The sequence below is a fragment of the Halictus rubicundus genome, chromosome 12 (assembly GCF_050948215.1).
Source record: "Halictus rubicundus isolate RS-2024b chromosome 12, iyHalRubi1_principal, whole genome shotgun sequence".
Taxonomy (NCBI): domain Eukaryota; kingdom Metazoa; phylum Arthropoda; class Insecta; order Hymenoptera; family Halictidae; genus Halictus; species Halictus rubicundus.
In genome coordinates, this window is record NC_135160.1 from 4,782,823 (window position 1) to 4,806,482 (window position 23,660).

At 38.4% G+C, this 23,660-nt stretch overlaps 5 protein-coding genes across 13 annotated transcripts in view; 2 read left to right on the forward strand and 3 right to left on the reverse strand.

Annotated features, from left to right (window-relative positions):
- LOC143359453 (phosrestin-2) overlaps positions 1–3,633 on the forward strand; it is a 65,285-nt gene extending 61,652 nt beyond the window's left edge. The window contains exons 10-11 of one of the 2 annotated variants that reach the window (XM_076797381.1): positions 1,367–1,648; positions 3,124–3,633. In XM_076797381.1, the coding sequence (XP_076653496.1) occupies positions 1,367–1,648; positions 3,124–3,423 (582 nt within the window). In that variant the 3' untranslated portion in view covers positions 3,424–3,633. Of the gene's footprint in view, positions 1–1,366; positions 1,696–1,733; positions 1,822–3,123 lie in introns of those variants that run through there. The other variant, XM_076797382.1, reaches the window with a different exon arrangement.
- The window catches only part of LOC143359454 (sex-regulated protein janus-A), a 92,578-nt gene extending 87,177 nt beyond the window's left edge, over positions 1–5,401 (reverse strand). The window contains exons 1-2 of the mRNA XM_076797383.1: positions 5,144–5,401; positions 4,768–4,941 (exon numbers count right to left, since the gene is read on the reverse strand). Coding sequence (XP_076653498.1) covers positions 4,768–4,941; positions 5,144–5,207 — 238 coding nt within the window. The 5' untranslated portion in view covers positions 5,208–5,401. The remainder of the gene's footprint in view (positions 1–4,767; positions 4,942–5,143) is intronic.
- A 1,068-nt stretch (positions 5,402–6,469) lies between these two features.
- Positions 6,470–9,891, forward strand: LOC143359590 (SH3 domain-binding glutamic acid-rich protein homolog). The gene is made up of 5 exons (XM_076797620.1): positions 6,470–6,926; positions 7,906–8,088; positions 8,260–8,394; positions 8,562–8,602; positions 8,776–9,891. Exons 1-5 carry the CDS (start codon positions 6,882–6,884, stop codon positions 8,942–8,944), a joined length of 573 nt encoding a protein of 190 aa, XP_076653735.1. The 5' UTR covers positions 6,470–6,881; the 3' UTR covers positions 8,945–9,891.
- Positions 9,892–10,026: 135 nt separating this feature from the next.
- On the reverse strand, positions 10,027–19,478 carry Kri (uracil phosphoribosyltransferase krishah). 4 transcript variants are annotated; one of them, XM_076797615.1, is made up of 9 exons: positions 16,513–19,478; positions 15,421–15,615; positions 15,222–15,264; positions 14,696–14,845; positions 14,450–14,594; positions 14,213–14,343; positions 13,610–13,673; positions 10,466–10,507; positions 10,027–10,170 (listed from the first exon to the last, which is right to left on the reverse strand). In XM_076797615.1, coding segments are annotated over exons 1-9 (879 nt in total). In that variant the 5' UTR covers positions 16,515–19,478; the 3' UTR covers positions 10,027–10,063. The 4 variants fall into 4 exon arrangements, with proteins under 4 accessions (XP_076653730.1, XP_076653733.1, XP_076653731.1 ...); XM_076797618.1 differs by having other exon boundaries at positions 10,027–11,391; XM_076797616.1 differs by lacking the exon at positions 16,513–19,478 and having other exon boundaries at positions 15,421–15,686.
- A 152-nt stretch (positions 19,479–19,630) lies between these two features.
- LOC143359573 (uncharacterized) overlaps positions 19,631–23,660 on the reverse strand; it is a 110,775-nt gene continuing 106,745 nt past the window's right edge. For 4 of the 5 annotated variants that reach the window (XM_076797582.1, XM_076797581.1, XM_076797584.1 and 1 more), the window contains exons 9-13: positions 23,331–23,447; positions 22,895–23,011; positions 21,761–22,516; positions 20,927–21,085; positions 19,631–20,392 (exon numbers count right to left, since the gene is read on the reverse strand). In XM_076797582.1, coding sequence (XP_076653697.1) covers positions 20,264–20,392; positions 20,927–21,085; positions 21,761–22,516; positions 22,895–23,011; positions 23,331–23,447 — 1,278 coding nt within the window. In that variant the 3' untranslated portion in view covers positions 19,631–20,263. The remainder of the gene's footprint in view (positions 20,393–20,926; positions 21,086–21,760; positions 22,517–22,894; positions 23,012–23,330; positions 23,448–23,660) is intronic. The other variant, XM_076797585.1, reaches the window with a different exon arrangement.

Sequence of the window (23,660 nt, forward strand, 5' to 3'; positions counted from 1 at the left end):
CGTGAAGCGTGCTAGAAAACAGTTACGATGTGTCTTGAATAAACCACGGATTTTACGCGCTCATGACGAAAATAGGTAGAAGCATTGTAAACATACATTGTTACCCGACATCTATTTTTACGACCGACTCAGCAAATTTTTATTTCGCACTAAGATCCGCAGTCAACTTAGCCAGTTCGCTTCGTTCGTCGTCGTGAATTCAGATCGAACTTGATTCGAATAATGCGCGGCACCGTGTCCAAGTACTGGGAAGGATCCTTCGAGAGGACTGACGCCCTAACTCCCCTAAATTTCCCAGACTACAATCTTAATTTCCGACCGAGATACCGGTCCCCGGAACGTATCGCCGCGATTTGAATGAAAAGCTCGTTTGCGTTCTGAAAAACCGCAGGCCGAATGCAAATTCTCGGGCCGGGCCGAGACGTGGACCAGTTTGCGAGACGGTCGTTTAGATGCGAGATCGAGAGCGGGTAAAAGATAGCAGGGAAAAACGAGGGAAATACGCTGAGCGGATTCGCTCGGTGTCTCTTCGCGGCTGACAAGTAGACTCTACGCGTTTCTACAGTATTCTTCCTCGGTTTTCGATCGGAAAGGCGACAAGCCTCTCGAACGAGCAACGAGATACTTCCACGATCCTGATTTCTATAAATCCTTATCAACGCGGAGATCCGATAAGCGTCCGTCGCAAAAATTAACCACTCGCCGTATAATCGTGCCGGGGAGATTGCAAATTTTTCTATGTTGATTCCAGACGGGACAAAGATACACGCGCGTAGGGTGAGACTACTGAACAAAAACTTCCTTTGTCTTTCAACGACAAAGAAATTGTAATTTATGACAGAAATGAAAAGAATTTGAGAACAGCAATGTTGTGTTAGGCATATTAAAATTAACGAAGAAAGAATGAGCAACTTCTATTTGACTTCTGTTCTTTGCAATTGATGTAAACCAATTTTATTTAGCTTCGTCATTTGCAGTCTAGTAATTATTAAAATCCGCGCCACGAAACGAGAGTCTCGGAAAATTCCTGGTCGCACGCAATGTTTAGTTTCGAGGACTCTCTTCTGCCTTTGCGGAGAGTGTATTTCGAGTGGAAATCGTTTCCCAGGACAAACAGTGCCCTTTCTATAGGTCGGAGATTGAAAAACCCAGCTCCCTTATGGGGTCAGAAGGCTCAATTGCCTTTGCGGCGGAGTTCGTTAGCGAGAGAGATGGCGGAAACATTGTTTGCAAACGGACTCGATACGCGTTGACTTTGTTTCAACGGTTCAAACAGACTGCCGCTGTTCGAGCTGGAGCTCGAACGGCCAGCCGTTCTGCACGATCCGGAAATTAACCTTTCGCTTTGACCTTTGACCGGGAACAGATTTTCATCGTGCAACACGTGGACGTGTGCATGTTCAGCAACGGGAAATTCAAGAACGTGGTGGCACTGCTTTCGTCGCAGGAGGGCTGTCCGATCGGTCCCGGCACAAACATGAAGAGGACTTACACCCTCAGACCCATCAAGGGCTCCACCAAAAATTGGATCGCGTTGGAGGACAGCTACAACAAGGCGGGTGCCACTTTGGCCTCCACGGTCATCTGCCCTGGAAACTTGCCAGACGACAGAAACGTTTTCGCGATCTACGTGTCGTACTACGTGAAGGTAATAATACCCGGACCTGTTTCGCGACCAAGTATCTTGGGAACGCAGTATAATGCGATGCAGGAAAAATTAGGGGCAGTGTAAGCCATCGCTTTTTTGGTTTCGAGGTTCTTTAGGTAACGCGAACCCTCAAATTTCACTATTTTTACCTAGTTTTCATTTTTGGAATTTTTATCTCGTAATTCACTTGTTGGATGGAGTTGAACCTCGTCTTGTTTCAATACACACGTTTCTAGCCCACTGTGTCGATTTCATCTCACTCGGAAAATTAAGTTGTAAAATTGTCATTTTATAATTTCTATATCTTCTAAAAGTATTTCACAAGGACGATCGCTTTCCTCGGCATTTTATTCGTAAAACCAGTCTTGCTCCAAAACTGAATATTAAAAATTAACGTTACAGAAGAGTTTCGCTAACCACTTTTGTCCAACGACGCTTTTTATTACCGCTTTATTTTAGCAAATAACTATTCCCGGAGCAACGAGTCGTGGCAGTGTACAAAAACCGTGTCCACGTGCCAGGTGCTCGATGCCAAACGCTTGTCTGACGTTGGCGATCAGCGGAAACGAAATTGCAATTTTACGTAACTGACATAGCACGTGCTGCTGATGTTGCTAATTTTTTGTATACTCTTCATGCTGGGGAGGGACAATAGCGAAGAGGGCACCTCGTACGATAAAATTTGATTCCCTTCGATTTAATTTTTTAGCCCTGGCTAGATTATTATTCTGTATTGGACTCTTACATATCACAATAGAACGTGGTTGAACCAGATCCAGAACTATAACAATTCGATGAACAGCATTAACGACACTGTAACATTTTTCTTTTCAATCTGGTCCAAATTTGACTACTGTAATTTTATTACTTCTGGTCGGAGTTATGAATAATACCATGTTTCAAAGCACCCAGTTCCGTTCCTACTTTGACGGCTATCATAAACGTTCACTATTTAAAGCCTCGACTCGGTTTGACTATGGTACCACTGCTCCGACCTATATAACACTCGAGTCGCTAGAAATTAGATTCAGAATGGTTGGACGAAATTGCCAAACGCCGTAAAGTCAGAAACACGATCGAGTTTGTAACAAGGGACACCGCACAAGTGCAACACGCCGATTTTAATCAAATTATTCGACTGAGAAACAACCAACTCGCGCGAGTGACGTTGAAGGAACAGAACACGCTGTAGAATACATAGCTAGAATGCGTACAATACGAAACATAGTCAAAATTCGTACGGTGAAAAAATTAAAATTTGATCAGCATAGATGGGACAATGGTCTCTTTGTTCCTCGTACTAACACGTTCGCTACCAGCGTTTGTTACAACAACGTCCATGCTTATAGCATTCCATTAAACAGGAAATATCCTCTTATAAAATGTAAAAAAAAAATATTATCACGTATACCACTGCGTCCCCTGTAAGAATACATAAAGGCAACATAGCAATGAACTAATGCGCCTCTCCGCAGGTGAAGCTGCTGATGTCAGCGATGGGCGGCGAGGTGTCCCTGAAGCTGCCGTTCACCTTGATGCACACGAACCCTGACCCGGACCTGGTCGGGGGATTTCCATCACCGATCCGAGAGCAGGGCAAACACTTTGGGAAATTGACCAGCGAGCAAACCGCGGAGAGTCTCGAGAGGCCGGAGGACAACGGACACAGACACAAAGGCACCAAGCTGGAGCCGATCAAGGAGAAGACGAAGGAGCTGAAGAAGGACGTCGACGTGGACCTGATAGAGCACTTCGAGGAGGGCGACAGCACCTGAGGGCAGGTGCAAACCACCGAGGCAACAAGGTCGTCGTCGAGGAGCAACAGCGGCTCGAGGAACGTGAAAACCTCGAACCACAAAAACTGCAAGCTGGGATTCGACATACAGAGGGCTTGGTGCTGCTTCCGGAGGGCTTCTTAGTCGAGCACGAGCCTAATCTTGCCGATATTCGCGTTCCTGTTCTACCCTGCAACACATCACTATCGGAAATCCTGTGTACAGTGTCTCTCTCCCCTAAGTTGAGAAGAGGAACTACTGGGAGTTCATTCTTCGGGGGAATGTATAATATCGGGTTGGACCGAAAGTTCGTAGCGTTTTTAAATTAAAATTTAAAGGTAAAATTAAGATATTTATTCATAAATTTATTCAATAACATATTTCCTATTTTGTTCTATTACTTTTTGCCATTTTTTGAGGTGACTTATCATGTTATTGAATAAACCTACGAAGAATTTTAATTTAAAAACATTACGAACTTTCGTTTCAACCCAATATCACGTTGACGGGTAAACCACATAACAGACCACTATTTCCACTTTGCCAATGAAACCGAATAAATCGTTGCAAGGCTCTTGTGCAGTTCCTACTCACGGCATTCCTACGGTGAAAGTTATACTGCCCTTCCGATTGTCCTCCACCATGGATCACACACTGTGAGAAGTGTCTATGTACTCGTTCCGACACACCTCACGAGTCAATTGAACACACGGCAGAAGATATATACATATACATATATGTATATCCAAGATCTATTTTTTTAGATGATGATCGTCATGTAATTTCTAGGTTTTTATTTGTCTCAACGTGAATGTTCTGTGTCACTAAACTAAGCATCCTCTAAGTCATTGTACCTTGTAGGATAAGGCAAAGACTTTTCTGTGGACGAATGGTGGAATCGTGTGCAGAGCTGTACAGACTGTGTCTTTGTTACTGTAAATAGCAAGCCACTTGCATTCCGACGCATAAGAGTATGCGTGACACGCACGCCTAATGTTGTGAAGCTTCTGAATGATTTACTATTAAACGGAAATTTTAAGATATGTACTACCCATGTGATTATTTCTCCACTGAAACGCACAGTATTTTTGTCCTTCGGGTTTGGAGTTCATATAAGTAATATGCAACTGTTGAATTCAAAAGTAAATACAAAGTTAGTAAAATATCAGTAAGAAATTCATTATGCAACTATTTCTGAGAAATGTGCAAGATTTAATAGATTCCTGGTGGGTAAAGCATTAATACATGTTCGCAGGAGTTTTAAGCATGTTGGCGAACCAAACGAATAGGTGGGTATACGGAATAATTAGAGAATCATGAGAAAAGCATGGTAAGTCGACTCACCATGCCAAGTTGATCTAGCGTAACCTCTGACGATGGGTTTGCTTGCTTTGGTGGTCTCATCTTGCACATTAATTAAAATATACTTGAATCTTCCATGAGCATCGATATCCACGTCAGGAACTTTATTCAAAGTTTCAGACATTGTGGCGAAACGTCTGTTGTTCGAGAGGAACGCTGAAAATCACCATAGTAAGAGACAGGTTAGTAAACGTTAGAATCGTGTATCAACATAACCTATTCTCGCCGGAATGTTTTGCATACACGGTATTATAACAATAGAATTGATGAAACACATATTGCAAAGTGTTCGTTGGTAATGAATCTTCTTAACACTGGACAGAGGGTAAGTAATTATCACGTAGTTGTTGATAAATACCTTTAAATATTGAGAGCCGGCCAGTCAATGTACCAACTCCAAAGTTCTGGATGGTTGTTGTCATGTGGAATGCACGGTAGATGGCCTTATTATACTGTTTCACAGTAGAACAAGATGACCAGTGTCAGACCAAATGTCAGTCAACGCTGTCCCTGCACTTTTAAATAATTCGCAAAATTTTGTAGATATTATTGAATGACCCAAATCACAGTTACCACTTCGTTGAAGTACCAAACTAATAAGCACAGGGTTAAATTTAAAATGAAACACTCCTATTTTTAAAATCATTCAACTTTGGTGATAGTAACGCTCCTTGTGGCGAAATTTTGAAGCTCCGTTAAGGGAGCCGGCATGGTTTGAAATCCATATACGTATGCAAGGGTCAAAACCTTTTCAAACTACCGCTTCAATATTGCAATGAGCAGTTTAGAAGTGGTCAATTGTGTTTCCTAAAAGTCCAATCTACGTCTGTATAGAGCCCAAATTGCGAATTTCTACCTCATCGTGGAGTAATTTGTAATATTCGGCAGAAAATTCGAATTCTGAAGCAAGTATGACGTCACAAGATGGCTGCCGCTGAGATCAAAGTAACTTTTATGCATGATTATTCGAAGTATACAAGATACTCGATTCTCATTGAGATTTCATGTCGTGCGATACGAAACATCATAAGATGAGATGACTGAACTGGCCTATTCCTACATCTCGTTTGTGATATTAGTTCCACAATATTAGTTCCGACCGATACGGTAGGATGTGACACAAAAATGGTAAGGGGGCTCTGGAGCCCCGCGGACGTGAGACCAAAAAATACATTGGGTCATTGGTCTACTTCTATTCCTCGTCTGTGCTATAACAATACCTCGTCGGTGGCTTAGACACAGATCGAAGAGGGTTCTGTTTCCTGGTAAAGATGATCTAGGTTCTGTTCCATGCTAAAGATGATGTAGGTTCTGTTCCATGCTAAAGATGATGTAACTGGATGTAACTGAAAAAGTCGGAACACCGAAACCCCGGTCGTGAGCACTCTTATATCTTCTCTACCCCAGCATAGAGTTTAAAGCCCGATTTCCACGACGCGCGCGAATCGCCGGAAACGCGAATGCAATAGAATATCCAGGGAAAGCGCGAATTCAAATTGCACCTTATGGGAAAATAAACTCGCGCGTTTCCGCTCGTTGCTCTCCTACATCGTCGAAACAGTATCCCCCTTGCACCCACGTTCCCCCGTACGATCGTCGGAGAAAGCTCGAGAGCGTTGCCACTGTAAAAAGACTAGAGCATATACAGAACCGCCTGACACGAGAAAGGCACGGGCGAGTATGCAATTCACAGTCCGGTCGAAAAATTTTCACGGGCAGGTAGCCGTGGCTGTGACCCGAATACCTGACCGTTAGATTTCGCGGAGGGTTGTACAGGTCTGGTATCAGGATCGCAGTCGAATCTTGGCCGCGAACGTCTAAAGTAAAGGATCTACACAACAAGATATCGTTGTGCAGCCGCGCATGAGAACACTCGTTAAACCGGCCTGAAATGACGTAGCCAGTGGATCCCAGAACAGCAGCGAGGCCCGTGCATGTTAAATCAGTGTTACTCATCGGCGGCGGCCTCTCCGAATTAACAGCCTATAGTGATTCACGGTGATCGCTTATCACTCCCATTTAGCGGAACCGCTAATCGTGGCAAACACCGAGCAGGAGTGCCAGTGTGTCAATTGGTACGAGAGCGCCGGTTAACGATGGTCGTCAAAATCTACATATCGGGTATCAGCGGCAACAAGGAAGTGAGTGCGAAACAACTGCAGTCGCCGAGCACCGAGCATAATGATATTTTGTGCCGAGATCTCTCAGAGCCAAAGAAGCGAGAGAGAAAGAGACACACAGAGGGTTTGCGCGCGCGTGTATGTGTATGTGCTACGTGATACATGCAAGCATACGTCTCTCCCTCTCTCTCTCTCTCTTTCTCTCTCTCTCTGTTGCGTGTGCGTGTACGTGTGTGCGACTCGAGGGAGAATGCCAGATTTACCGGGCACCTGAATTCTTACGATATTTCACGGCTACGTTGGATCGGGTTACATCGAGAGCCAACCGACCGTCCCATCAATTTAATCGGCGACTATCTGTCACCGGGGATCGTTATCAAGCGCTATGCTACTGCCGACTTTCTACGGGCCCGAGACACCGTTTTCGGACGAGTCGATGCACTTGCTATCGCGGAAACGTATGCTAAACTCTCGGACAATGACCGAGGCCCACCTCGAAAAATCGAACGTGAAATGTATGCACCGGAGGTCGGCGTTGGCTGTTCCTTATTCTCGATTCGATCGATCAATTTGTACGCACAGAATTGTTCGTCGATTGCTTATCGCAAATATGAATCGTTGATCACTGATATTTTTATAAAATATATACTAATCGTTGGTCATCGCTCACGATTCGTTGAATTGCGTTATGAAACTCTATTTGATGCGCGCTACTACATAGAAAATTACGCGTGTCGAACTTGTTTTCGTCAAACTCGATGTTTCATTGACTATAGTTCAAATTAGAATACGCGCTTAATTAATTATATTTTTTAAAATCACTTTCGCCATATTCCGTATTTCGAGTAATGTTTAGATTGTAATAACAAAACGACAATGTGCGATGGAATACATATTTATATTACGAAAAATTTTAGTCATTGATAACATTTTCTATAAAAAATTTTTATTGTCTAGTCGAATATATATTTACTCCAGTTTACTTCTTCTTATTCTTCAGGTAAAAAAAAGGCAACAGCGTGTCTTAATGATATTAGATAGTAAAAATGTAGAGTACGAAACGATCGATATAACAGAACCTGGAAAGGAGATGGAAAAGGAGTTCATGCAGTCCAATGGCATTGCAAGAGATAGCAAGTATCCGTTACCTCCACAAATGTTTAACGAAGAGGAATATTGCGGGGTAATTATTAATACTAAATGGAAATGGCTGTGTAGTACCCGGATCTTTATGCAAAATATAAATTATCTGTATTAATTGCAAGAGACTATTATAAATGCATAAAATCTGTGAACTACTTATACATAAGTCTTTGGCTGGATCTATTAATGATCGTAATGATTCATCTAACAGGATTATGAGGATTTCGATTTGGCAAATGAGATGGATGAATTGGAAGAGTTTTTGAAGGTAGCCCCTCCTGCTAGCGCAGCAGGTGCAGCTCAGAATAAGAACATCCAAGAAAACGGGAATACCACAAGTCGAGAGGTGAATTTTCCGAGATCAATGTTGTTTGAAAAACCTATACCGAGTACAAGTGTAATTTCACAAATTTCCATTGTCGATTGTTCTAGACTTGTTTATTCATTTGTGTATTGCCCTTGGTACTAAATTTACACTATGTCCATACTAACTACTACATGTTTATGTGTTAGCCCTCCACAGACAAGGATGCAACTGCAGTGGAAAACGAAAGGTAAGAGTTGCATGCACACACATACATATCAATTGCATAATTTTGTAATCGTTCGGTTAAATTGAGTAATGACTATAACAGCAAAGATATGTGTATGCGATGTGATCAGTAAGCTTTAAAAATAACAGTTTTTTCTTAGATGACTCAATCACTTCCTTCTTTTGCCATCCTAGCCTAGAGGACAGGACGACTCTGCCAAATGAAAGTATACAATCAGACGAATCTAAACCTGCAGAAAACGATGGCGGGACAAATATCACAGCCGAGGAAGACATGGAACATCCAGAGGAAAGTGCTGATAAGAACGAAGAAAAATCGAACGATCAAGAACAAGAAGAGTAGGTGGGAAGTAAACCCGTTTTTTAAACAATGAGACGTTTCATACTTCCTTGACATCCTTGGTTTTTTTTTATCGTTAAGGGTATTTTATAAAAGCTATATTTATCACGTTTCTAAGGCTGAGTGAAGGTACTGCCAAGAATGAACAGTATAAATGAAGTATAAGCTGCACTTTTATAGAACTATTTTACATTGCAATTGTGCACGTTTTCACCAACAAATTTTTTTATAGATCTAGCTAGAACAGATATGAATTATTTTCATCCCTCTTCATATCAGTAGTTAATACCTAATGTTTTTAATTCCTTATATTAATACTTCGCATTGTTTATATTGTATTTTATTCGTTACTTTATAATCGCAATTCTAATGACGCGCTAGGAGTAATGAAATTTTCAGTATTGATTATGTTCTCTCTTTTATCATTCGCGAAAAGTATAACAATGAAATACAGTAGGTTTGTCTCATTTGGAAATTGACTCTATTTCTCTCTCTCTCTCTTATACTGAAATATTAGTTTCCTAAGCTCGCATAAAATCATTTCGATAGATGTTCAGAAGTCTTCGTACGCTTATTTATAGGCCAAGATGTAAACTATTTACTTACCAGTTGTACTGAGAAATGACTTCCATGATATCGAATCTAGAATATCTTATTTGTATTTTCGTGAAATTTTAGCTTCGTTCCTTCGGTTCTCTTAAGATTCCTACGGTGAAGATTTCCCATTACGCGCTACAAACAATTTCGGACAGTACAACACTCAGTTTTGTATAAAATGCGATTATTATAAAAGACGACACAAAATTAGTCATAATATCATGCGCACGAAATCTATATTGTCGAGTACATCCTAAATATAAAAGAAAATCGAGAAATCGAAATAATTCTCGACATTATTAGTATTTCTAAGAACGTTAGGATTAATTTAAGGCAGATTTCTTAGTTTTACGTAACGCATCCGACAAAATTACGCATCAATTCGTTGAAATTATATTTATAACGCTCCCATTCTTGTTACACTTAATACAATTCAACAGGTATTCTGAGAAAATGAAAAATAAAACGAAGATAGATTAATTCGTAGGAATTTTTTCATGCTAAAAGTATCTACTTACATTTAAGTCAATCTATTAAGCTGTGAAGAATATTGAATCCATTTACCGAAGGCCTACTTACGACCGTTTCTAAAAATGAAGGCCGATCGAACGTATTTGGTCCTACTTTGTTACCTAAACAGGTGGAGAAGATTTTAATTATTTTACATATATAACACACTCACTTAACAGATCAAATACTAAGCGGGGATTAATCACGAACAAATTGTAGCTTTACGCAAATTGTTATATAAACTGTTTTGTTACCGAGGTGGAATAAAATATAGAACGCAAGATTGATGGTATGGTAATTGTACACGAGATAATAAGCCTGACTAATTTTAATATAGCGTTTTACCGCAGCTTCTCTCGATATCAAATATTTGCTACGAACGAATTACAGAAGCGGATAACAAATAAAAAGCTTTACCTAAGTAAGTCCAGGTGTCGACCACGTTGGTATAATAGAACACTATAACCGAAAATAATAGGTGTTGGACATAAGCATTGAAGTTAATAAATTTTAACATGGTATATTCAAAATATATATTTGCGAGAACAATATTCATTATACATCATGTATATGAATCATGCTGATCATTGTTACATGCATATAAGACTTTACTAATAAATATAATAATAGAAGTTTAAGGAGCTGTTTAAGTAATCCTGTACATACATAAATTTTAGGTACACATGTATTGCTTTGCGAAACATTAAAATTATGTAGGTTCAAATGTCAACAAATTTTCATTCCAGGAATGTATGTAATACATAGCATGGTAAGTAATATGTTACAAATATTCTAGTTTTTAGTGCACTATAATACATACGTCTTTTTATATGTAAATATGTATAAAATTTTGTACTCTTTTTTTTTTTAAAGATGCAATAAATTACTATAATACTTGCTAGATCTGTACCTACACTCGGTACTCGATAATCTAGTTAACATCGTATTTCTACATTATATTCCCATATGTTAACAATTATTTTTTCGAAAATAAATGTGTTATCGTATGAACAATAATTAAGGGACTAGAATTGTGGTTAATAAATACAAAAAATAAATATGTGTATATATATAAACAGCCTTTACATATACTTCGTTTCAATTTCAAAATTCAAATTCTATTTTCAGATCTCTTTTTTCGTGTAAGCTCGTTTTCATTTTGTACTTTCATTAACTAACAAGTGAAACTCAACTCTAATTGTAAGCCCTACTTATGTATATATGTGTGAGTGTGTGTATGTGTGTGTGCGTGCGTGTGTGTGAATGTGTGTATATAACACAAAATCTTCAAATATCTTTGCCGTGCATGTTTGCAGTCTCTCCTGCGACGAAACGAGAACATCCTGAAAACAATAATTTTCAACATGTTTTTGATGATACTTGTGCAAAATATTTATAAAGTAATTAAGCTCTACATTGTTAAATAAATGATTGTAATGGAAATATTATCTTCAATAAATAGTTTAAAGCATGATGGTATGGAGAAATGATATTGATATTATTCAGCATTTTATTAATTGCAATGAATGATCAATAAGTAATTGATGAATTCATACGAAACATTTACCAAGATTTAATGTTTTTAAATTGTTTGTATTATCTAATTAAAGGGAACGTAGTTACACAGAAACGACATTTATTTTGACTTCGAAATAAACATAAAAAAAGGCGCACATAATTTTCGTCAAGTACGATTTATTTTAGATCATTTATGTTAGATAATATCTATGCACTCTGCATATATATGTATATGTATACACGTACAATATTCTTCTAGTGCACATTTTAATTATACACTAATAATTCAATAGTTCGTCCAAAAAACTATTTTTAAGTGTTATGAAGTACTATAAAGAAGGGATTACAATACAATAAGTGTACAGATATTGTTCGTAATAACAGACATTTATGTACACCGAAGTAATATAGTATAATGCACGTATGTGATTTCTCAAATCACAATTTAGACTACATAATGCAACTTTTGTAGGCACGTTGCAAGGCAATTAGATCTTTCCAATATGGTTCGAGACTCGAAAGTTGAAATTTCAATTTTTAAACTGAACGTGAAAAGAAATCAATGCAAAGTATAACGAACCGTAAAGAGAAACATAGTAGTGATAATCTGGACAGTGTCATCGTTACATTGAAGTATAGAATCTACTACAAGTAAAAGCTGCATAATAAATACTGGATATTATTTAGCAACCACAAAGGATTTGATTAATACAGATAGCGAAAAGTTTTCATTAAGTACTTTAATGTAGATTTGACACGAAAGTATCGATTGCTAACACATTTATACGTTATACCCCGCGTTTTGTTCATTACATTGTAATGAGTTCGTTCTGTAATAAAACGGATATCTTTCTTGGTGTACAGTGCGAACTGTATAACAAAAACGATATCTGCATTTTATTATAATAAGTATTTCTGTAATAAATACGGCAATAAATGACATTGACAATCTTTCAACATGTACTTCTCCCGTCTAGATGCTGTACAATTGATCCAACAAAAAATGAGTCTTAAGACATTGTTTGCACCTGTAAAAGGAGTGCGGAATTATGCAGATCGTATTTCATTAAGTGACGCGAATAAAAATTGTGCTTTGTCACACAGACAATTGAATAGTTTGCTGTACTTTACATTTCTTATTATAATTATATTACAGTATCAAAAGTCAATCAAATATTATGCTTGTCTGACTCGATTAAGTTCCAAGTACTGTAGCTCACATTGCAGAGCAACAAGATTATGCTTATAAATTACTTACTATTCATAATAACAAAAAGACGTAAAGTGAGCAGATTACTGTGAATTCTTGTGATTTAAAAAAATTCATCCGAAATTCGCAAGACTTATATCACATATATTCTTTTCACTAGAATGAGATTGTTAAAAGAAATGTCCATTAAAAATTTCAGTCTGTTACGACTGTAGCAAAAAATATTCAATTGATTGTTTTAAACCTACGGTTGTCAGACATAATTATATGTGATATATTTTCAAAAATATCTGTGACACATTATAATATCATTGTGTTTGAAATTCACAGTTTACAATATGCTGACTAAAAAATAAAAACAATTATTACTTGGTAGTATTATGCTGAAAGGATTATTAAAACATATCCTGATTGATTTACCTCGGTTAAGTAACAATGAAACGGATTACTTACAGCCTTAAATTAATTGCAAAAAATCAGCCTGTAGAAGGTTTACAATATTCTTTTAAATACCCACGGTTTCGTTAAGTACGAACTTAACGGACTTTAAGAATCAAAATCAAATGCTACTCCACAGAGTACAAAAAATAATATCATACTAAATTATGCATGGAATATACAAAATTCTAATTTCATAATCTATGGACATTAGCCCTGGCAAGACTATAAATAGAATGTTAACACACATTTTTTTGTAACATTTGACTATATAAAATATATTATTATTTATGCAGTGTTCCTGTCTTCTGTGACTGATTTTCTGTTACTTTCTCTTTCTATAGTACGTACTAACTTATTATACTATGAACTAATAAAATTTAGTTAATCCGTACCAAAGTATTTTTGTCCAAAATGATTTGGGGCTACACTATGAATCTCCGATGTCAAAATCTTCATCTGTAAAAGGGAATACAGTTTCGTACAAACACACTAGCACCTATTTGCAACTTATAAATATAGCTTAATTGACAAACTGCTTACTTCTGTCCTGCTATGATAGTACTATATACACAATGGTTTAGTTAATACAATCAATAAAAAAAAAAACACTGAACATTGTAAACCAAATATCAAACCAAAGAAATGACAGCCATACTTGTTAAAACACCAAATCAAGGAAAATGAAAGATAATGCAATATTAAGAAAACGGACTGAGAAAGCAAGATTTTTAACACAATAGTAAGTGGCAATTAAATATTTATCATAGCATAACTGTTTGTATATTTTTAGTTAAACAACACATTTAGATTAGTATCCAATTAAAAAAAAAAGGTATTACTTTTTCATTTCCTTATAAATATATTTCATAAATTCTACTAAATTTTCAAGAATGGGCTACATGAATTTTGTGGGAAACAAATTCATGTAGAGAGCCTGAAAAACGTTTGTGCAACTTGTATTATTATTATTTATGTGCCACTCGTAGAAACATTACCTGAGGAAAGGCAGTGACTAGAGATTTGGCTGCAATTGGTGTACAAAATAAATTTGATAATATTATATTCTCTTCAAGTACATTATGCTCCTTTAAGACAGCGATTGCCTTTATCACAGTATTCCCAGTACCTTAAATTAAGAAATTCGAATTGCATAATGCTGTACAATTAAAGTGTACAATTAAAAAGAATGATATTTTGCATGTCGATGCCTTCTTTCACTTCTCTGTACTTACTCATAATAGGGTACATTAACAACACTTTTCTTTCAGATATATCATCTGGAAACTTTGCGTAGACAACTCTGGCTTCGTGAGTATCTACATCGCTTTCAACTAATATCTTTCCAATTCTTATGCTACGACAACAGTCTCTTAAACCCTAAAAAAACAAGAATTAAAAACCTGAGACTCTTAATTCAGTTTGAAAAACATTAATTGTACAGTTCCGTATAGCAATATTATGCGGTAGCCTAATTATACCTGCTCCATTGCCTCTCCACTTCTCACTATAGACACTCCACAATTTCCTTTCTGATACTTCAAGCCATTGTATTTGGCTCCTGTGGGTGTAGTGACCACACATTTCGAGAACGGAAGCTGATTCAAGCTCTCTTCTATAACCAGTCTTATCTAAATAACAAAACATAAAACTGTGTTAGCAATTAACCGACATAGACGATTTAACAACACTTTCATTAACAATAAAATTAACCACGGATGGTCTTTTAATACCCAGACATGCCTATACTAATATATACGTAAAAATTGTTATTTCATTCAATTATTTTGCACTATATACTAGAATACATAGAGTATACAGAAAATCGGACAAAAATATGTTCGCAACAATCGCTCAACATATTCAACGATTCTCTCTATTTCGTATTAAACGAGTGCTGTTATTGTTAGAACGAAACGCTTTTTAAAGGTTACAATAAACGAATTATTATATGGGAATGACGTGACATGTCTAACGATTTTTCCAAAGTATAAAAATAAAACTCACCAGTCGGTCTGCGTAGAATTTGAAGTCGCTCCTCGTGGTGTTTCTATAAATGAAGACGCGTCATGGTAATTAAACCGTTTAAAGGTTAAGCGAAAGACACGATGCGCCGGTATCGTGCCGGTCTGTTTAGGTCTTTAAAAAAAAAACGAAGAAAAAGGAGCACGTTGAACACACCAAACACCACGGTTTGTTTACTTACTTGTCCCGCAATATTGTTTGCAGTTCCTTCACTTGATTGTTGCACGGAAGAATCCTCAAATTTGGCCCGTACACGTCATTGACATCGTTGTTGGTATCGTTCGAATACTTGGTGACCGATGTTACTTCCGTGCTGCCCATGTCGGATCCTTCGCGTGCATGCAATAGCTCCGGAAGGCTGACCGAACTATACAACCTGCACGAGCGAAGTCAATGAGCACAAATTGTATTTTCAACGTGGTAATTAACTGGAAGGTTTCGTTTCATAGAAACTGCATACACAGAGGGTAATGAGTCAGGCTCTCTCTGTTATCAATCATTGACAGTTTGCATTACAGAATAGACGCATCGCTCGGATAAAAGTCTGCGTGTTTATCAGCCGGTCGAAGAAGTACTAAATGAATAACACTATAAATTCGAGCAAAAATAATAACATTATAACTAAACAATTTCTTGCTCGCGAATAGAAACCGAATGTGTTTCTGACAGTATCGATAATACAGAACCGCGGGCAGAAGGCGCGTTGTAAGCAACATCTTTATTGATCTCATCTTGCTAGTAAATTTGTGTCAACATCTAGCTGTTAGATGACACAGCTATTATGTTGACTATACCTGAGAGTCGCATGATCAGACGAGGATAACCTAACATTTCCTGCTTTGAAAGGTTTCCTCTATCACTTTACCGATTTCCTGTTCACATAGTCACGTATTCGTTCATAGAAGAATGTTATATGAATACATATTTGTTATAGACTTTCTTTTTATTTGTAATCGAGAAACTATTTATTTCTAGTTTATATGTATAGATATATATTATTACTAATTTAAAGTTATTCGTCCAATATTTCTTCGACTATTTTTTAATTTTGTAGTTACGCTAACATATGTATTAACAGAATAAACATATATATTTAGAAATGTATCAAACACAATGTATACAGTAAAATAAAATACCATCTCGATGTTCATTGCGAAAATTATGCTCATCATCAGATGACGACGTATTTTTTGTTGTATCCGGGGATATCTTTGCCGAATTTCGTGCAGCCAGATTAATAAATGAAATTGTCGGGACAATTAAGTATACGTACATGTTTCAAGCCAGTTGTTGTTTCGATTAAAAAGTAATAGTTTATTCACGAATAATGTTAGAAGCTTTCATAACCGATTACAAAATATCAATGTAAGTCAGGAATGTATCCTAATACTGCGGACGTTGCAAAGAGGGCGTAAACACTACGAGACTTACGATTTTCGTATTAATACGCATATTTGACGTGCAATTTTTTTGTTTGTTGTATAAATGTCGTCGAAAGATTGAGTAGACTTAATTCTTTATTGGCCCTCGTAAATGTGTCATCTCATTTATTTTTTGTTGTTGTTGTATCATTTCGAAAATTAATAAATCGTGTCTTTCGCGTTCGTAACAAATAATCGAAAAACGGTTCCGTTCGATACGCGACGAGCGGGAGAAAAGTTAATACAAACAATCTGCATTCGACAGAAGATGCAAAATAAATCATGTGTCACATTATACTTCAAGTATTTTTTTTTCTTTTTATATTACTCTTTACCTCTCGAACGAAGCGAAGTCCAGCTTCTAAACTTCTAAGTGACGAATTTATAATCGTAAACGCTTACAACGGCCACTTTCTCGTTTTCCCCGGGCACTCACCCCCAATTAAGACGGTCGAGCAGATCATCACGCGTGATAAAACCATTCCCTGCGAATGCTTTGTTCGTGTTGTGCAAAACGGAACGAATCACGCTTCTTCTTTTCGTTTCTTTTTTTTTTCTTCTTCTCCAACGGGTTTCAAAAATGACGCGTCGAGCCGTGCTGAAGTTTTTTTTTTAATCATAGTTATTATTATCGTTAATATCCATATAATTATCAATAACTACAGTAAAACACAAAACAAAAAATGGTGATATCTGTACATTTCTTTCCTTAAGTAAGTAGTAACATAAACTTTTTTGTATACCAGTAGCCTATAATAGGAAGAAACTAAATCATAATATTCACAGATATTTTACAAGATAGATAAGACCCGAGGCTGAGACGCGCATGTCGCGGACCGCTTCGACTCTCTATATATGTAATATATGTATAATATATAGAAATCGCGAAAAGAAAAGAACGAAAGAGTGTTGATGGAGGGGCGAGGGGAGGGGGAGGGGTGGACAAAGAATTGTGAACCGAGCAAATAGATAATCTTTTCCCTTTCCTTCCGAAAACGAACGAAAATGCCGCGACATGAGCGTCTCGTTCCGCGTCCTATTATATTTATCCGCAGCTGTAATATATATGCTTTTTTTTATACTTATCAACTCGCTCGCTCACTTATACTTCTACACTGTACATATGCACAACGCATCTTTTACACTGTACATGCACACGCTCTCCACGAGTATCAGCGCTGCCCTTAAATTAATCGTATCCCGTTGGGGACGGTCAGAACAGAAACGACTTTTTTTTTGGACTATGCGTATCGTTCACGTCTCGAGAAACGAAATTAACGTCGAGCGGATTAATTATTCGAAAGGTTATGGAACGTTTCACGGATTGTATGGGAAACGTGGGCCACGTACACGAGCATCGTACTGTAGAAAAAAAAAATGAACCGGCCGACGAGGGTAAATGAAACGATTAATGCGCGCGGCACTCGTCTGTAACGAAGAAAAACGATAAGAAAAAGAAATACGATAACGAGAAGAAGCGAACGACGATCTTTCCTTTCGATCGGAGAACGAAAAGAGCGATCGTGTTCTTGTTTTACTGTTCTTTTTGTTTGTTTGTTTTTTTCTTTAAATCGATTTGGTCACGATAGCAAGGAATAAAACATGTTTTGACCATCCCCAAATTGGTTTTACATAATGTTACTCTCTAGAGGCATGCGCTCTACACGCAGCAGCAATAATATCGTAAATAGGTAAGTTTCTTTATATTACTTAATATGTTTTGTTTTCACGGCTCCGTGTGATATAGTGTAACTTCTGGTCTATACACGTAAGCGCATTTTTTTTTTATTATCCTCGACGCGATCGCTAAAGAGTCTATGACACATCGCGCAGAAGGCGACAAGGGGGTAAGAGAAATGGGGGGTGGGGGGGATGGAAGTGTATAGAACGGGGGCGACGTCAATGGTCAATGAGATCGGCCGTACTGTGTTTTCTTTCCGGTACGACATACTTTAAGCCCCATCTTCTATCAATGTGCGGATTGGTACGTCCTAACTAGCCTGGTGTAATAACGTTAATAATAATTGATAGCAGCGATAATAGTAGTAGTAGAGTAGTGGTAATAATAATAGTAGTAGTAGTGATGATAATAGTATAGTAGTAATAGTAGTAGTAGCAGTAGTGGTAGTAGTAATCAATAATAATTAATAATAATGAATGACAATAATGATAATAATAATAATAATAATATAATAATGATAATAATATAATAATCAATAATAATAATAATAATAATAATAATGGTAGCGTACTAGTGATGATGATGACCGTAGTAATATTATTAATGATAATAAAGAATCAAAATAAGAATATTAAAAATTTTTTTTATAATGTACATAGTGCTAAGATGATAATAATGATAATAATATGTTACATCCTGCTATGGGAAATTATATTACATTAGGGATAAACGCTATTTAGGTAGTCCTTTCGCTCATCGTATTTTTTTTTCTTCTTCACTAGAGGTGTCTAGATCGTAACTCTGTATCTTTACTTTCTAGTTCGACACGAGCGGCAGCAGCAACAGCGGCAGCAGCAACTATTGTTACAGTAATATAATACATAGGTATTTATATAGAGCAGTATTATACAAAAAACACATCACATACCGCGCGCGACCGGGACCACCGCGGTCACCATTTTATATGTTTTTACTTTTTGTTTTCTTCGTCTTTACGCAGACATATATCGTTAAATAATTAAAATCACAGTAGTTATGCCCTCGCTGGCTCGCTTATAATTTACACAGTATCATTAATATCTAAGCCTTACTTAAAATAGCTCGTGTATAGTGGTAGGGGTACGTTAGTTTTTTTTTCTTCCTCTATTTCTTACTTACGAAATCAACTGTCCATCTAGAGCAACGGTAGGTAATGGTTTCATTTACTGTTTTCCTAGATGAGGGACGAACTTGTATACGTTGTACGTGTATGTACGTGTGTCCATAATGTGTATGTATGTGTGTACGTGTTTCTTTTTTTGCGTGTCGCATGTGTCCTATTCGCGTACGTAAGTTATTCTTCTGCCTCGAGGACATCGCGTGGTTCATCATTATTTATTTCTTTTTTTTTTTTCCCTTAATCGAAGGTCTTCACTAAGGACTGGGGTTGTGCCTGACCCGCTTGTCAGAAGGACCAAGAGTGATGTCGGTCGATCTCACAAAAGTTGTCAGTTGGCGAACGTTCTATACGGCGAGCTATCATCGGACAAATGTGATCGCGTTTTCCCGTTCCGCTTTTTTTTTTTTTTTTTGGTAGGGAAGGCAGGCCCGGTGATGTTCACGCATTGACCTGGCTAGCCTCCCCCACTGAACACAACCCCGTGTACCCAAAGCTTTAGGCCAACGATTCGTGAAATCGGCACGATTCGCCAAAATCCATTTGATTGTCACTGATATATATGTAGATATATCTTCGGAGGAGAAACCTTTCCCTTCGACGGAACCCTCTTCCTTCTCCTGTTCTATTTCAGCATTATTCTGTTGTACGACTCTGCGCTCCGTCGGAAGGACACTCCAGGCTTCATGCCACATGCGAAGCGTCCTACAGCGCGTGAAGGCGAGAGATATAGGTAGATTGTAATCCAGTAGACCATTGGCTGGCCTCAAACCGTGGCAATGACGATGAGCAAATGGGCGATCTTCGCGACCCGGTGAAGCAAGTCCGGAGCGATACGCGCCAGGCTTTCGTTCGCGAAATCGCACGCCGGGAAGATGTGGACTACGTATGCAGGCTAGAAAATTAAACAGATCTCGTCACTCCATGCCTCGAACACGCTTGTCATCACGTTCGTGCAGGATGTTCAGCGTAACACAAAAATGGTTTCCTCAACAAGTTGTAGAACGAATGTACCGATATTGTACATCATTGAATTCATCTCAATGTCACCTACAATACTACATGGGAAAAGTTAGACAGTGTCGTTTTAAAAATGAACGTGACCTTCGTTATTTTTTTTTTTTGTAGAAAGAATTATATTCTTACAATTTTTATGTTTGCAATTTGTTGAATGTCGAGAACTGTGGCTTGTTTGTCAGAAGTGTCTGAAATAATCGTGGCGATCGTTACGCTGAACACCCTGTATACTTCAACTTGCAAAAATGCGAAAGAAAATTCATATCATTTGTGGGATCACCACCGGAATGTTTTTGAGCACTTGTACTAACATTTAATGGCCATCTTTAACCGTTAACTTGGCCATCTTTCATTCTGTAAACTGTCATTATCGGAAGTGTTAACGAAGTTCTTTGTTTGGACGTTTACATACCTGTTGCGATCCTGGTGCAGCAATGTTAACAATTCCAGCGGCCTGCTTCTGTTGTAAATACATTATAAATCCAGTCTGAAGGTTCTTACTCTGTTGCAACACGTCAACCTCGTCTCGACCACACGGAAGCGCAAGGAGCATGCAATGTTCATTGTCCATCTATGACAAAACAGAAAATAGCATAATTTAGTACCCATTTTCCTATGTGGTGATGGTCTATTTCAATATACACGGATATTTGTTGTCTGGATTTTATTCTGAACGGAAAACTGGCAGAGTGACGTCTAGACCTGTAGCTGATGACCGACTGCTCTAGGTTTCCATCGCCCTGTCTACTTATACTTTTCTCTGCCCTTTGTGGCAGGGAAAAATCTCTTCCAAATAGTGCTGGTGTCCTCCAGACCTTACGCACGTGGGGCTCTTCCGGTCGCGGACGACCGCTGCCCTCTTGTCGAAGGTCCTTCGGCACGATTTATGGTACCCGTGTGGAGCTATTGAGACTGTGACTAACTCGAACTAAAATCATGCTAGGGTCTGAAACTAAACAGTTCTCTCAAAAATAGCAATGTCTAGTCACGTATACCATAAATCGTGTTCAGCAGTTTTCCAACTTTCTCTAGTCCCTACACCTATATAACACTAGAACTACCGAGCCTGCCAAAATGGCGGATTTCAGATTTTTTCTCTTACAATTCCATAAAATCTAAAATTTACCATGAAAGTCCTATGAGATCTGAATAAATTCAACTTTGTTATTATCATAAAGGAATACACATCAGTCTCGTTTAGGGCTCGGTAGTTTAAAATATAAAAAAAAAAGGTTAGGATACGTACTTGCATCTTCCTGGCCACCCCGTCGACCTGCGTCTGTTCCAGTCTCATTCTTTGAGCAATTCTCAACGGTGGTGTGGATCCATCGCTGTTACAGGGTAGACTATCCCTCGCTACGTTGGGGTTACCGAAAACGAAATGCATTTGTACTGCAGCTTGGTCGTTCTTGAGTGCCAGGAGGCCTTGCCACATGACCGGATAACGTTGCAGCAACATTTGAAACGAGTCTGCCTGCGGTGGTACTTGCGAGGCGTGTGGTGGCGTGACCACTTGATGTTTCCTGGGTCTGTCTGGCGTGATGGCCCTGTCACTGGGTGCTTCGCTGGCTGCAATCGGATACGGGGAACGCAAATGCGCCGGTGGTGGTTCGTAGAATCCTCCGCGTGCGGCGACCGGAGCAGTTAAAGATGGATTGCCACCCGCGTTGTATTGCGGGGGCGGCGGCGGTAATCTTGGCGCTCCGTGCAGCATGTAAACCTGCGCTACTTGAGGACTATCTGTGGTTCGATCCTGGGGCGTTTTCGTACTCCTTCTCAGCTCCAATGGCGGACTATGACTATCTTCTATACCGGGCTCCAGTTTTGGGTCTAATGGTAAATGAGGAGATCTAGTTCTTGGAATGTGATACGCTATGCGCGGAGCTGTCAAGGCTTCCTGTTGAGCACGCAAATACTGATACTGCAGCACTTGGGGATGCATGTAGTGCGGTGGTAGCTCTGCACCACGCGGCAACCCTCCAAAATGGTTCACGACGTCACCCTGCCAAGAAGATGACACATTAGAATCATAGAACGCAGAAAAATGGCCGTTGTTCGATTTTCTATGTTTCTAGCATAGAAGGTTTCTTCTTCAAATCGAGGTTTCAACGCTTTAACTACCGCAAGCCTATTAATAGGATTTTCAATAATTGTGCTGCACCAAAAGAAAGCTTAAAAATCTTTCTTTTTATAGAATAATCACAAACGAAATGGTTACTGGGGGTGACTTGTTGGTTTATGAGACTTTCAAAAATTACGAAATAATCGTCGGCGCGTAACGTGTTAAGTTAGTGGACGTTTGCTTTGATAAAGAATGCCGAATTGTTACTCTCGATTTGTAACGTATCGTAATGGAAATAAATGTTGTATAAGTAAGTACCTGAGAAGCGTTAGCATGATGATGGGCAGGTGGGGGCAATGGAGGACTCTGGGATCGATGTGGGGGGACAAGTCCATACTGGCCCCCTGGTGATGGAGCAGCACCCGCATTCCCATGCTAGCCAAAACCAAGCAAAGTTAGTTTGTGTATCACATATCTTGGGCAATGTACGTTTCACGTCGTTACACACAAAATCATATTAAACTAAGCATGGGGCATGATCAACATTATAAAGCACTCCAAACACCATGAACTGGACATTTTTATACAAGATTGTACCTTTGATATGTTTTTAATTACTTTATAGATTCAATTTTCGAGAACACAAGTTTTTAAATGGTTATTTATGACTCTGTTTAATACACAGTGTCCAGCATGTTTCTCAAAGTTAAAAAATAACAAACATAGTCAGGTTGTCTGTAAACACCATGCTTACCAGTGGCCCTTCGTATGTTGTTATTGGCACTCCACGAGCTTGAGGGCTAGGGGTTGGCACCATAATGCAGCCAGACATGGACACTTCAACTTTCGGTGGTTCCATTGTTCCCGTTACCTGTAACACAATCATTGCCACGTGAATTGCTATTCTCTATTTTGTCCTCGGTAATTAGTTTACTATGTAATGTGTAAATAATTTTTTTTTCTTCATTGCTATTGGTGGGAATTACGAAAGAGGAAGTAAAGGTCACGAAACTTAAACTTTACTTGAACACGTTTTTAAACTTTTTTATGCGTGCCTATAATAAAAATTTACAAGGTGCCTCTT

What these genes read in the sequence shown, in the direction of transcription:
- LOC143359590 (XM_076797620.1), top strand. Translation starts at nt 6,882, where the DNA reads ATGGTCGTCAAAATCTACATATCGGGTATCAGCGGCAACAAGGAA. An exon ending in ACGAAGAGGAATATTGCGGG is followed by an intron (nt 8,089 to 8,259) that starts GTAATTATTAAT and finishes TTCATCTAACAG; the next exon opens with GATTATGAGGATTTCGATTT. An exon ending in ACTGCAGTGGAAAACGAAAG is followed by an intron (nt 8,603 to 8,775) that starts GTAAGAGTTGCA and finishes TTGCCATCCTAG; the next exon opens with CCTAGAGGACAGGACGACTC.
- Kri (XM_076797615.1), bottom strand. An exon ending in GTGGAGAGGCAATGGAGCAG is followed by an intron (nt 14,595 to 14,695) that starts GTATAATTAGGC and finishes TTGTTTTTTTAG; the next exon opens with GGTTTAAGAGACTGTTGTCG. An exon ending in CGACACCTGGACTTACTTAG is followed by an intron (nt 10,171 to 10,465) that starts GTAAAGCTTTTT and finishes CCACCTGTTTAG; the next exon opens with GTAACAAAGTAGGACCAAAT.